This window comes from Cyprinodon variegatus, unplaced genomic scaffold, assembly GCF_000732505.1.
Source record: "Cyprinodon variegatus isolate N-32 unplaced genomic scaffold, C_variegatus-1.0 Scaffold244, whole genome shotgun sequence".
Taxonomy (NCBI): Eukaryota; Metazoa; Chordata; class Actinopteri; order Cyprinodontiformes; family Cyprinodontidae; genus Cyprinodon; species Cyprinodon variegatus.
In genome coordinates this window covers 114,243-128,421 of record NW_015150697.1, presented here as the reverse complement: position 1 = coordinate 128,421, position 14,179 = coordinate 114,243, and the positions used below count along the sequence as shown (strand labels likewise).

Sequence of the window (14,179 nt, the reverse complement as noted above, 5' to 3'; positions counted from 1 at the left end):
ACAGAGCCACAGGCTGATAGTCTAATTAACACGATGCACTGATGTAATTTATGCTAAATGAGTCCACATATTTACAGTTGTCTAACTACGTTTCAGTCGGTTTATATTTTTGTATTAAAAGGTCTTTTTATATCCATTTTATATAATTATAATTTTCTAAGTAACAAAGTCTGGGTTTTCATTATCTTAAGTGTTGGTGTATTAACTGAAATAAATGCAATTTTCAATGAGATTCTAATATGAGGTGAATCTGCATGTTGAGGTAACAAATTATGCTTTTCCAAATTTACAATAGTCTCTCCGCTGCCGGTGACTATATCCCTGTAAAAATAGCAAATCCAAAATATTTTAACGCATTTACTTTGAGCTGAAACTTTAAGATTAAAAACACAGAAGAGCAAAGTTTTATAAAACGTTTATTGTAAGAGATGGAACAGAGATTACATTGGGTTTCTAGCATTGTCTGATGTCATCCACATTATTTCCATCTATTAGATGAAAATGGAGATCTTTAACCAGATGGAAGCTTCATTGTCAGTTTGCTTTTAACACTTATCTGGCATCAATGTACCATGCTGCAGATACCAAGAAAATAAACCGTTAGAGTTCACTTAGTGGATGATTCAAGGCTTGTGTAAAGGGGAAAAAAAAAGAAAAGAAAACATAATATTCCTGTTAATGTGATGCTACCTTGCAAATGAGGAATTTCTTTTCAGTGTCTTAAAAAAATAATCTATAACATATGGAGAAAGCACAACGGTGCAGCTACAACTCAGCTTGATTTATTTTAATTGCATGAGTGGAGCTTCAGACTAGCAGAAAAGGACAATCTTCTTTTTGATTATTTATTAGCATATGGGGGTACAATACAAAAGACAAATGGAGAAAAAAAAACAAGTTGTTCTGATGAAGCTCTGTCTTTTCAGCTTCAGCAATGAACTAAAACTAAGCTTTTTTTAACTGTACAAAGCGAATAAACAACAAAAACACCAACAGTGTGCTTGTTTGATGAGAGCAGTTTAAGAGAAAACAGGCAATAGGACTCCATAAATGAAGGATTCAAAAAGAATCCGATTATTGTCTTCATCACTCTCCTATCAGATTCTCCCAACCAATCAAGCACGGTTAACGTTACTGACAAACATAAATGGATTATGAGTATGCTCTAGTTCCTGCCAATTTCTTTTCATGGGGAAGCTGCAGCTTGAGTCCACTGGGTGGCGCCATACGCTGGAGAGGCCACAATGAAGGGCAGTTTCCACCTTGATGCATGCCAACCCAGTCTTTGTTGTTTTTTTTTTACTATCTTGTGTGAATTTGTCAGCACTCTACAATGGTTTTGTAGTTTATAAGTCTAAAAAAACTCTCAACAGAGGTTTTGGGGGTTCAGGTCTATGAGGCAACGAATCAAGGATTAGGAAGTTTTGCCAGGTGCCGGGTTGACATTCTGTGTGGCTGCTGGTGGCGCCACCTCGATGATTCGCGGCTTGTCGATAATGCGAGCCGTGCGATTTCCTTTCTCTACGATCCCGATGATCCAAGCTTGGTGGCCCTCGCCGTACTTCGGAGATTTGATCTCGGCACAGAAGCGGGCAGCCTGCTCCCGGGGCAAACAGATCAGCAGACCTCCTTTGAATGGGAAGACAGAAAACAGTCAGAATATTGACTGAGATGGATTATTTTTGATTGATTATCTCTGACCACCATTCTGATCAGCAAGACACTAAATAGTAGCCTGACGTAGTCCTACTCAATTCTAGTCAGAATATGAGTCTGATACTGCTCCATAGAGCTGTGATTATGGGGCGTCATTCGAACGAACCAGGAAAAAAAATGCCTCTGCACTCAATTGGATAGACCTACAACCAATAAGGGCAACGGAGTGCGTGACGTATGTTAAGCAACGCACAGTTGTTGTCAACAAAAATCAAAGCGTGCAGTTGCACGCCTATAATAAGAAGATGAGCCTTGATTGCATTTCTCTGTTCCTCTTTTAAAATTAATTTGCTGTCGATATCTTCTAGAACAGACCTAATAGCAGAATCTACTCACCTCAACTCTCCAGTGGCAGCCATTGTTGTTGTCACCCAAGCGCGCTTTGGTGACGTGGTTGATTACGTTACTGTCCATCATCGTATAAAGCCCGCCCTGACAATTTGATTGGCCCGCCAGATATTGTGCGAGCATACTCGCGCTACTATTAAGCAATGCCAGACCGAACTTCCCGACCTCAAACGTTGTTGGCAGGACTAAGTTCGGAATGGCACCCAGGCTAACTAAATAGTATTTTATGTTGAAAAAGGAATGCATACAAAAACGTTTTTCAGCAGGACTGAAGTGTGATTTGGTGAGTTATTAAAAAAATGAAATAAAAAAAATTAAAAAAAACAGGCACGGTTACAAAGCAAAGCTTCACTTCATGAGTCTGTGTAGCATCTCTTACACCACATCATATAGAGAACGTTTATATGTCTATAATAAAAATATAATGGGAACTACGTTTAAAGAACAAAAAAAACTTGGCAATAAATGCCCTGAAACAGTGTTACAGCAGCTGTAGTAATTTAGTTTATGTTGTCACCACTAGAGGTAGCTGTGGCACTTTTGATGCCATAAAGAAAGTTAATATTAATGCTTCTATTTTTAAATGTTATTTTCTATTTTATTTTACAGTTTTATCAGCTATGACAGTAAAAAAATAATAAGATTCATTTTTAGAGTAAACAATGACTGTGAACATTGAAAATTAAGTTTAAGAATTCGGTGACGTCACTTTGACTCACTGCAGGCCTTGATGCTCAGTTCCGATTTTTTTGTGAAATTCGATTTTTTTTTTTACGTTGCCATTCATATTTCCAAATATATGCAACCTGTATGTGATCTCTTGTGTGAACTGCAGCCATACAACGCAAGTGTCCCGCATGTGCAGTAGAGGACGCAATGACGTCACAGGCCAGCGTCCTCTTTTTTTCCGGAAGTAAACATGGATGGTAGTGCTGGTGCACATCTAGCGGTCTTTTTTAACCATAAAAACACAATCTTTTCAATATAGTTAAACATAAATACTGCTCCCCGCATCATCGTCTGCCATGGTTGTCGTTTTTCTGGTGGTTAATAATTTATGATTGTATATTGTATATTCATTATAAGTTGCAGTAAGTAAGCTAATATTGTGTTTATCCTCTATGTTCATAGGGTCTATGAACCCTACATTTGGTGTAAGCCAAAAGACCACAGTAAACATCAGTTAAAGGATATTCATCCTAGTTTCTTACAGCACAGAGAGAGAACTTTTTTGCTGATTTCAGAATATAAACAGCCTAAAGTTTGATCAAAATACAGCGGTTTCTAAATTGCTGTGATCTCCAAATCCATAACCGCCAACAGCTAGTGCTACTTTTAGTAGAGTGAAAAACCTTTGATTGAAAACAAACGTAATGAATGGAAATACTCAGAGCCAATGTCAGAACCACTTCCACGCACACACCTGATGTTTCGGGGCAGGTGCCATGCATAAGTCCAAACATGTTCCCGCAGGCCTTGGACACGGCGGCCATCTTGGCGAGCACGGGGAGGTTGTGGATGACGAATGAAACCTCACTCCGCTGCTGTCGTGCCAGTGTCTGGGCGTGGCCGAGGATGCCGAACCCGGTGATGTCGGTGGCTGCGTGTGCGTTGAAAGTGTGCATGAGGCCAGCAGCTACAGAGGACGACAGAGAGGAATCTTAGACAGGCTTCTGGATGAATTTTTCTTTAATTCACAATCATTTCTACTCAGTGTCTAAAAGGTCTGCTATGTCTTCAACATGCAGTGGAAATCGACAGAGTCCTGATTATGAATTGAGTATTTATTTCAGCTGTGCTAAACCTGAGATCCATCAAAAAGCTGCAGTATAGTGATGTTTTAATTTGCCTACAGAGGTGCAGTACATATCAGCTCCAGCAGAGGGTGCTGTTTCATTAATACTTGTTTTCGACAATAAATGCATTGGATTGTAAATGAAGGGTTGTTAGTAATAAACCCACCTAATGAGATGTATCATGCATAAATAATGGCTTTACCTGTACGGTTTAGCCGGGCCATGTTGAGCATAGCTTCATGGTAGGCCAGCTCCACGTCTTCCTGGGTTACCACCAGCTTGATCTTGTTCCACTTCTCTGGCTGAAGGTTTGAAAGCGAGCAAAAACAACCAAATTCAGTGTGTCGTGAAATAATGCATTGTAGTGATTAAATCAGAAAGACTTACGATATCAAGCCACTGGTGCACTGCGACGGCTACTTGCGTCCCTAACGGTTTGGTCAGCACCAACACGTCTCCCGGCACTGCGTTATCTGGCCTACGACACATCAGACACAACATTGTCATCCAAAACGTTTTGTTTTTTCCCAACAGAGAAAGAAAAGTCAACAATATATAACCCTTCATGAAACATAAAAAGATAATTAGATAAAGCCACAAATTTGCTTCCTTTATCTCTGTTTTCTGTGCTTTAAAGAAATCTAACGGTTATTATAAAACAGATTTATTGTTTGTATTTGTTTAAGAAGACATGATAAATTTAACTGAAAAAAATGCATTATATTACAATATTAAGATTTTAAAAATGGCAATTGTTCAGTCCTGGCAACAATTATTGATTTGTGGTCAAGCCGTCTATAATTTTCCTTACTTTAGTAATTGTGATGCCACTGACTGCAGATCAGTCAATGTTATATTTTGTATCTTATTTTATTTATTTACATATAGAAAGTCCTGTTAAAATCTGGCAGATTTTAAAGAATGCAGTCCACATATTTATATATCATGCTTCATGAAACATAAAAAGATGTTAATGAGGTAAAGAAAAAAATTAGGTCCTCTATCGTTTATCAGTGCTTAAATAATATGATTATTATGAAACTGATTGTTAGTATTTGTTTAAGAAGACATGATAAAAGTAAACAATTTAAAAAAATGCACTAAATCACAATATTAAGATAAAAAATCGTTCAGCCCTAACAAGAATGAACTTTATTCCTACATGATGAACTCGTTGGGTTGACAGACTGTTGTAGCGACTCCTCCCATCACCACCCAGGGGTTGACCACCGTTTGTCCCCCTGTCACAGATGTTCCGGCCTCCTCTGAAGCATCCTTGAATCCCTGAATGATCAGCGGCATCACTTTGTCTCTTTCCTGTAAACATGCATATTTGAACAAGTAGAAAACAACTCTTTAGTTCAACGCATGCAGAGGCAAATCTCAAAGTGGTCACAGATGTTCTTTCCATCATATAGACAGAAACAATCTCCTTGCCCCCAGATTAAAACATAACTTACCTTTTCTGACATCTTGTTGCTGACTCCCAGAAGCATCAACATGTTGTCACACTCCGTCACTCCCATGGCGTACAGGTCACTTAGAACATTGGCACAAGCAATTCGTCCCTAGAAAGCAAAAATGCTGTGAATCAGCCAATGAAGCCGCTTTTGTGGCACAGAGGCCAACACTTCTGTGGCAACAATCTGTACTGAAGGATCATATATAAAATGATATGTTTATTTTCTTCATTGCTATAAATCTGAAACGTGGGGTGTACCTTGTAGAGATACACACCTCAGCCAGCAGGTGTTTTTGGCCAATACTTTCCTTTCTTTATATTGTCATCAGCTGATACAAGTGCATTGAGCAGCCATGCACAGACATCATGTGAAGCACATGCATTGTTGCTCACTCCACACGGTATCCATTGTTAATATTTTGTTTTATTTTTTTTATGTTTATTATGCATTTTCGTGTTTTGATTAAACTGAGGCCTGTTTTAAATTTGCTATCATGTAAATGGAGGAAGAAAAAGCAATATCAGCTCCAAGAATCGGCAGAGCAGGCCACAGATGACGTCATACACACTCCGCTTTATTTTAAAAAGATATAAATATAAAAATATAACCGCAGATGTCTGGGGGACAGTGATTCGCCTACATGTAATGAATGCTGGCGTACCATAAATGATAAATTATGAACAGTTTAGTTTGTGCCTTCAAGTCGTTGCCCATAGGAAGACTTTACTTGGATATAGCCTAATGGAATATCTTCAGAACAGCTCCAAATGACACAAAACTCATGCGGGTGAGTAGAACATGATGTAATAGCGTAAAATCAATGGCCCAATGTAAAAAAAAAACTAAAAAAAGGCGTTCCCCTTTAACAAACCTGTATCAGTCGATCATATGGTTTTCCTTTTTTGATCTAATTACCAAATTAAAAAGTTGTCGAATTTAAAATGAATTTTAAATTCAGAATTCTGCCAAAAGTGAACATGCATAACAAATACCTGTACAAGATTTTTATTTGAAGCACCTTGAACCCCAGTCGGCTTCGGCAGATGGCCGCTCACACTGAGCCTGGTTCTGCTGGAGGTTTCCTCTTGTTAAAAGGGAGTTTTTTCTCTCCACTGTCGCTACGAGCATGCTTAGTGTGAGGGATTGCATTCGAGTCAATAAATCAATGCAATCAACTGATTTTTCTTAGATTGAAAACTGAATCAATTCAACTGTAACATCTGGTCAAATTGTCTCTGTAAAGTGCCTTAAGATGACGTGTTGTGAATTGGCGCTATATAAATAAACTGAATTGAATTTTGTCACAGCCATGGTGCATGCTCCTTCTCTGCTCTAAAGGCTTGATTTTTACACACCTATAGCTTTTCTTCTCATTGCCTATGAATCTGTTTCGCTGTGCTCATGTCAACTTTTGTCACTCTGAGGGTAACATCATGAGCGGCCCCTCACCCCCCCACCATGGACTGTTCTCCCTGCTGCCCTCTGGGAAGAGGCTTCACAGCATTCGATGCAGGACCAGCAGGTTCTGCAAAAGCTTTTTCCCCACTGCCATCTGACTGTTGAACTCTAAACTGAACTCTGCATCACACTCGCAATATTATTTTGTTCTACCAACATGGCTGAATTTAAATAGGACATAACTCAATGTTATACTACATTCTGCACAATATCTATTTTGCACTGCACTGAACATTTCCATATAAATGCCCCTTTGCAGCGTAATTTTTTTTAAAACTGGTTTTCCTTTATTCCTATACAGTTTACATGATGATCACAGCTACACTTTAAATGGTAAAGTCCATTTCACTGTTGTAACCTGTAAGCAATGTTATTTCGTTTTTTTATACACTTTATTTATACAAAATGGAAATAAAGTTTGTCTAAGTCTAACATTATTATCCTCAACCAGGGAGAAAACATTACAGGCTCAAGAGGCGGGATTTCCTGAAAAGTAGCCAATCACAGGCAGGTTAACTGTGACATATATTGACATGAGCGCAGAGAAACAGTTCAACAGGCGAGAAGGAGAAAAGCAAACCACAATCGCACAGAAAGAGCAAGCACTCATCTTTGTCATACATTAGTTCAAAATTCACCTGGAGAGCTGTTTATGTGCATGCATGTTAAAAAACTGCTTGTATAAGTATTTATTACACATGTGCCCTTTCAGCAGAATTCTAACTTCATAATGAAGTCATATAAATTTTTCAAAGGTCCATCTTTAAGTGGGTCATTGACCCAAATATAAAGCAAGAGTGATGCTGAAATGAAACCTTGAAATGACAAGACCTGAAAATGTATTTTTTACAGTTTACCTATCCTTAATAAAAAAGGTACTTTAAAGTCTAGATGCAGATAAATAAAAAATAAAAAAGAACTGCAGCTAAAATTGCAGCAAAAATTGTTTTAATAAATGCTGCCCCAAGGAGTCTAAGAATATGAACAATTCACACATTTCAGTTTAAGTACTGAACAAGGTTTAAACTCTTAATTTTTTCCCAAGCTATACAATTAAAGCACAGATCACACAAGTCCATCATAAAAATCCCAAAACAGAAAAACTTAATTGTCTTGAAGTTGCAAAAATCCTCCTGATCAAAGGATTTCTGCCACTGACATGTTTCCTCCAACTCTAGGGAATTTTGTGTCAAATTCCCTAGATTTGTTTTTGCCATAATACCTAAATACTAATGTGAATTTATGGCAGATATTTCTGCAGTAATCAGGAGAACAGACAATAGGACAGAAGAAGTAATATCTGGAACCCTGTGGTTAGCACAACAGAATTTCAATTATAAAGGAGCACTTTTACCATCATGTAGGGGTCGTCAACAATAGGGTAGATGTAATCTGTCGTCTGAACAAGAGAGAGTCCACCATGTCTGAGAGGGATGACACATGTGTCCATGCCTATGCCTTTAAAACAAAGAAAAATCTTAGCAAAGACTGAAAACTAAGAGGTTTAAAATGACACAGTTATAAAATAACACCTAATTATATCCACAGTGAATAGCAGTTTATTGCACATGTAGAATGAGGTTTATTGCAGTTGGTTTAATGTGACCAAGGGTTGACACTTTTGAATAATAAAAGACATCCAAAAACATGGATATAAGCTAATAACTTAGTTCATACGGCTGAAATTGTCTCAATTTCGGACAACCACACTCATTAACTGCTAAAACCAAACTACCTACGGTACTCTAGCTTTTACTGTACAGATTCAGTAATCAGTCAGTTCAGATAGAAATGCTGGTATTAAAGGTTTAAACCGACTGCAGTTAAATCATCTCAATAAGATCAACATTACCTAATCGAGGCATAACTGCCCCCAAGAACTGTTCATCCTCTTGATAGTGGTTCTCCTGTAAGGCTTCGAGCAGCTTCTGTAAAACATCTTGAGGAACCTGAGATCAGCAGAAAAAAAAACAGTGCAGAATAATATGTAACATATTGCAAACCATTTTAAAAAGAAAATCATGCTATACATCAGATTTTGATCAAGACAGCCCACCTTGCAACCTGTCCCCTTCAGCTCAGCGAAGCGTGTGAGCCTAAAGCTTTTCTCCAGCTCATAGCTTTCAGGGTTAAAAGACTCCCTCACAGACATTTCTGATGGAACTCTTGGTCCTCACCACTGAAACATAGATTTAAAAACAAAGGAATAAAAAATGGATGCAAGGAAAAAAGATCTAAATAGGAACCAAAGAGGTTGCAACACAAAGGAGACTTTCAGCATCTTTTGCTAATATAAAAATAAGACAAGAATGAGCAAAAGAGTTGACCACTGCTTTTACATTCAACTATTGGCCATTTCATTAGGTGCATTTTTAAGGAAAGGGGGCAGACTGGTTGGAGAGAATAGAGAGGCAACAAAAGGAATAAAAAACAAAGAAAAATTTTTAGCACTGATGTCATCACACCCTAAAGCAGATGGGCTACAACAGCACACTGCCAGGACTCACTCCTGTGAGTTAGGAACAATAACAGAGGTAAAAACAGGGTCCCTTACACACTAAACACTGTCTAAGCAAAATATCATGGTATACATCTTCTAAAGCTACGGCTGTCAGGATATGGCCTAATGTCATAAAGTTCAAATGACCCAAGATGGTTGCTTTACCAGGACAGTAGGTTCACAATTTACTTTACTCCAGCAGCCTCTAAAACTCAGTACATTAGAGAATCACTGCAATGCTGTTGAATGAGATATTAGCATCATAGACATGCAGCAGACAAATCTGCAGCAACTACTTGATATTATCACGTTTACATGATCCAACATGTTTTAGGCTAATTTGACACCTTTTTGCCAGTTATTGTATATTTCTTTTTCAAAATTGTTTAAGAAATTAAATAACCACATATACTGATAGTTTGGTTGACAGTAGTGCTGAATTTCCAGAGTGATCAGACCGTTTATATATAGTGGCAAATATTTGTAAAATACATCTTATAAATTACACTGATGAATGGAAAAAAATATTCAAAATAATTTTTTATTGCAAAGGTCAGACGTATCCCCATTAACTTTGACAAAAACAAAGGAATATGTTCTTCTCACATTATGATTCATTTGGTCTCCACCAGGGCTAAAACAAATAATCGGATAAATAGTGATTGATCCATTATTCTACTAATTGTCAACTAATTTAGTAATCAATTAATTATTAACTGGACTATAGAGATTCTAAAACGTGCCTTTAGCTGACAGGGCAACCCACTTAGAGGAGTAATTATACATTAATTTTGCATTTAAGATAAGAAAAAATGTTTTTTTTTCTTACAATATTCTCTATCCAGAACCAGTGAAGTGGAAAATTTTTGTTTCACTTGGTTTAATATCGTAAAGTTTTTAAGTATATTTGACTATCCGCTTAATAATTAATTAATCGAAAAATGACAGATTAATCAATTAGCAAAATAACTGTTAGTTGCAGCCCTAGTCTCCACTACTATTAGAATAGAAAATCCCTTTATTGTCCCACAATGGGGAAATTCTGGTGTTTACAGCAGCAAAAAGATCATAGAAAAAAGTTGTCACACAAATGTGGACCTCAGAAAAGTGTATAAGAATAACATAAAAGTGAAGATTTAAGAAATAAACAAAAAAATACTGTAAAGCGTTTTAACAATATTAATATTGTGCACCTGGAGAATAAATAACCAATATACAGCTATGGACATTTTTTTCCCAGTAATGGATATTTGAAAAATAGCAGCAACATCAGAGATGTGCAAAATGACAGCAGCATGTTATTTAACTGACTAAGATAGAAACTGTTCAAAATCAGCATGAATGTAAAAACTTATTGAGGTTGTTGGTAACTGATGGTTATAAAGTCTTACAGCTGATGGGAGGAAGGATCTGTGATAACGCTTCCTGGTGCATAATCTACTTACTATAACTGGCATATTTTACTTGCATTTTGAACCCCTGTGTCTGTCAGTAGGACACATCTTAAAATCAAGATTGTGAATTAGGTTGAAAAGCCAGAAATCCTCACATCAGTGCAAGTGTCCATATTTAATTTGCATCAGATCAAAATAACCCAGAAATAATAACGTTGTTTATGTCCTCCAACGCATCTCCAGTTTGTTTTGCAAACTGGAATCGGGTTGTTGAAGGGGAGCATGAAATGATTCCACGTTCATTCAACCCATGGGGCATTGGCTTGCAAGATCACTGATGTCCCATGTAATAGAAAACACATGTTAGCCTATAGATGAGATCTGTCCTTCAGAAACATGACGTTACACAAAAGGTAAACCTCCATCTGTTGAGATTTTTTTCAACAAAAAAAAAAATGTAGTTTTGCGTTTTCTGCTAGCTGTGGCTAGCCGATCCATGCATGTGATGAGGAGCAGAGGCAGCTCTTATAACAAAGAGCCGCTCCGGAGAGCCGATATGCCGGCTGTAATAGCACCGAAAACAAACGCTGTGCACCCTTCTATCTGAATCTGATTCAATGGGGTGAATCATAGCTCCGGCAGCTTGCACATGCAAGTTAAAAAGTTGCGGCAGGGCGCTTAACAAAAATGTCGGCGGCGGAAAAAATTAACCCTTTCCTCTCCCTCGCCATGCGAGGTTTGCAACATCAGAGTTAGTATCAGCACTAAATGGCTAAACGGGCGGCTAATACGAGGACCGCATTAAGATGATTCAATGAGAGTGTACAGAATAAGAAAAGGAGCAGGTGTGAGAGTTAAACTGGATAAGATTCGTGCAACATTTCCCCTTTAATTGGACTGAGCAGTTTATCCTTACCAGCTTCAGGTTAGCGGTGGATCCCTACACAAGAGCGGGGACTGCAATAGAACGCATCAGGGCTACAAAAGGGCGACCTCTGAGAAAGCCTGAATAAAAATCACAAATTATTAAATTTAACTATTGTGTAGATGATATAAAAATTAAAAACGTTTGAGAAAAATAGTAAAAGAATTACAGTTATGTAAAAGCTATTTTTTGCTAACACTTTCGGGTGCAATCTTGCCCATAATTGAACGAGGAAACTAACTCGATAACAAAGGGTCCTCTGTTTGCATGGCCGCTTCTTTAACATCCCCTTTAAAGATTCCAAAAGTCTGCCAACAAAATTGTTACAATGGAGTATACCTTTAATTGGTGTTTTCCCTCCTTTTGCCACAAAAAATACGTTTCCCATATAAATGTAAAATGTACTCTGCAGAAGAATAGTTTAAAATTTTTTCCGTAATATATAAAGAATAGGCTCTATTTTGTTTGAAAATACAGTGACATACAAAAGCAAATAATACTATTATTTGCTACTACTAATAGTGCCATGTTTACTCTATAATATATATATATATATATATATATATATATATATATACACTCTATGTATAATTTACTAAATCTTTAAAATATTAAATTGTATTGAATCATGATCTAATACAATTTTATTTTTGCTATTCTTACCTATTTTCCTTAAACGCTATATTTTTTTTAATATAAGAATAGTCAAGTCACCAGATGCTCTCATTGGTGGCCAAGGTCTTGGGAGTGGTGGCCTGGTGGTTAGAGGAGAACGTTTATGTTTCCTAAAGCGGGCTGCAAGTGCTTGGTTTGAACTCTACAAACTGCCCCTTCAGCTCCCTAATCTTCGTTGCTGCTGTCTCTTCACCACAGAAATGGCGCTAACTACCCTAAATGAATTGCGCTTTTGCGGAAGTGACGTACACTGTCACAGACCGATTGGTAGTCAAAGTTGTCCCACAGTGCACTATAGGGAAACCTGACATGATCCATTACTGCCCCATTGATGTCCTTTGTCAATCAACACCAGCAGTTGAAATGATTGGTAATCCTGTAACTGTGTGTTTTGGAGGGGCGAGGGTGACATAAAAGCATGAGAAATTACAGTAAATCTCACAGTTCAAGAGACTTATTACAAATAAGAGTAAAGATGAGGACTGGTTTGTTCTCATCTGTCAGGCAGGATAGGGAAACACCATCAGGTCCTGATATCTACACTGAAAAAAATTATGCAACCATTTTTGGCATTTACATAAGCATATTTAGTAACTTTAAGACTATTGTTTCATGTCCTACCCTGCTCACATGAAACAATCGTGTTAAAGTAACTAAATAAGTTAAGTAAATGTCAAATTCGGTTGCATAATCTTTTATAGTGTATTGAAGTTGTCAAAGGGGAGGGGTGCTGCAGGTAAAAAGTAAAGAGAGATAGGGCAGGGCTCATAGGTAGAGGTTTTGGAAGGGGGGAAGTGTGGGCTGCAGGTAGCCTATAGGTGTTATGAGTGGTTAAGGAGGTGGGAATCTATTATGGTCCTCCACATAACTGCTTCTGAGGATTTGCTGTGTATAGGTTCAGGCTCCTGTAGAAGCCAGCCAGCCTTTGGAAATTAAGGTAGGGTCACTGAGAGATAAGTCGTTTTTTTTCCCGGCCTCTTTTGTTCTTCATCTTCCTCAGATGTGGAATGGACCAAAATTCCATTTTTTGTGTGTAAAAAAATCTGTTCTGTACACAAATGTTTATAAAAACCCAATGTATGATTTTTTTTTTATTACAAGTAGATATTAGAACCCTCCTGACAATTCCTTATGTCTATTTGGTACAGTTCTAGTCTTAAATAAGGGATTTAAACTCCCCATTCTCCTATATTATTTTGATTATTCTGATTAAAATAATAAAAGGCGGGGTGTGCTTTGGTGGCGCAGTGGTTAGCGCACATGACCCATGAATGGAGGCCTTAGTCCTCGATGCGGGCAACCCGGTGTTGAATCCAGCCTGTGGTCCTTTCCCGCATGTCTCTCATCCTCAGTCATACCCCCTTTCCTGTCAGCCTACTGTCCATAAAACGGGCCACTAGTGCCGTAAAAACTCAAAAAAAAAAAAAGACAATACATTAATTTTGAGGAATATTTTTTATTAGTGTATACATCAATGGTGCTCATATGTACATTGAAATTTATCTAAAAAGTATTTAAGTTCACCATACTGAAAAGAGTAGCTTTAATAGTCATTACTCAAGGTTTACTACTTTCAAGAATAATAAAAACAATAAATGTACCTTGATAAATCCTACACACTTTAATCGGATGAATCCCAGTCAGTCTATTTTCAAATACAAAAATACATCAACTTTAAATCCGTTTTCCAAACAAGGTTGAAAACATCCATTGAAGTATTGGTCAGTTGAAAGGCACAATCCACAGTACACAACATCTTAAAAGACATGGTTGCTAAACAATAAATGAATCATATTTTTTACCCATTTAGTATTTATATTTACTATCCATTTTTCAGGTTATAATGCTTTAAATGTCCTTAGGATAGACTATAGGTTTTGGTTTTTCTGTTCTCTGTTTCTTTT

The 14,179-nt window shown here is 37.4% G+C and overlaps 1 protein-coding gene across 1 annotated transcript; it reads right to left on the bottom strand.

Annotated features, from left to right (window-relative positions):
- Nucleotides 1–1,278: 1,278 nt before the first annotated feature.
- On the bottom strand, nucleotides 1,279–11,693 carry sephs1 (selenophosphate synthetase 1). The gene is made up of 10 exons (XM_015381925.1): nucleotides 11,592–11,693; nucleotides 8,838–8,960; nucleotides 8,634–8,730; nucleotides 8,136–8,239; nucleotides 5,321–5,428; nucleotides 5,023–5,177; nucleotides 4,248–4,338; nucleotides 4,063–4,162; nucleotides 3,488–3,700; nucleotides 1,279–1,629 (listed from the first exon to the last, which is right to left on the bottom strand). The coding sequence occupies exons 2-10, from the start codon at nucleotides 8,931–8,933 to the stop codon at nucleotides 1,415–1,417; spliced, it is 1,179 nt and encodes a 392-aa protein (XP_015237411.1). The 5' UTR covers nucleotides 8,934–8,960; nucleotides 11,592–11,693; the 3' UTR covers nucleotides 1,279–1,414.
- Nucleotides 11,694–14,179: the final 2,486 nt, after the last annotated feature.

Excerpts from the sequence above, each read along its gene's own strand:
- sephs1 (XM_015381925.1), bottom strand. The coding sequence starts at position 8,933 with ATGTCTGTGAGGGAGTCTTTTAACCCTGAAAGCTATGAGCTGGAGAAA. Across the intron at positions 8,731-8,837 it reads TGAAGGGGACAGGTTGCAAG|GTTCCTCAAGATGTTTTACA; the intron begins GTGGGCTGTCTT and ends TGCTGATCTCAG. Across the intron at positions 5,429-8,135 it reads TTGACGACCCCTACATGATG|GGACGAATTGCTTGTGCCAA; the intron begins GTAAAAGTGCTC and ends TTTGCTTTCTAG.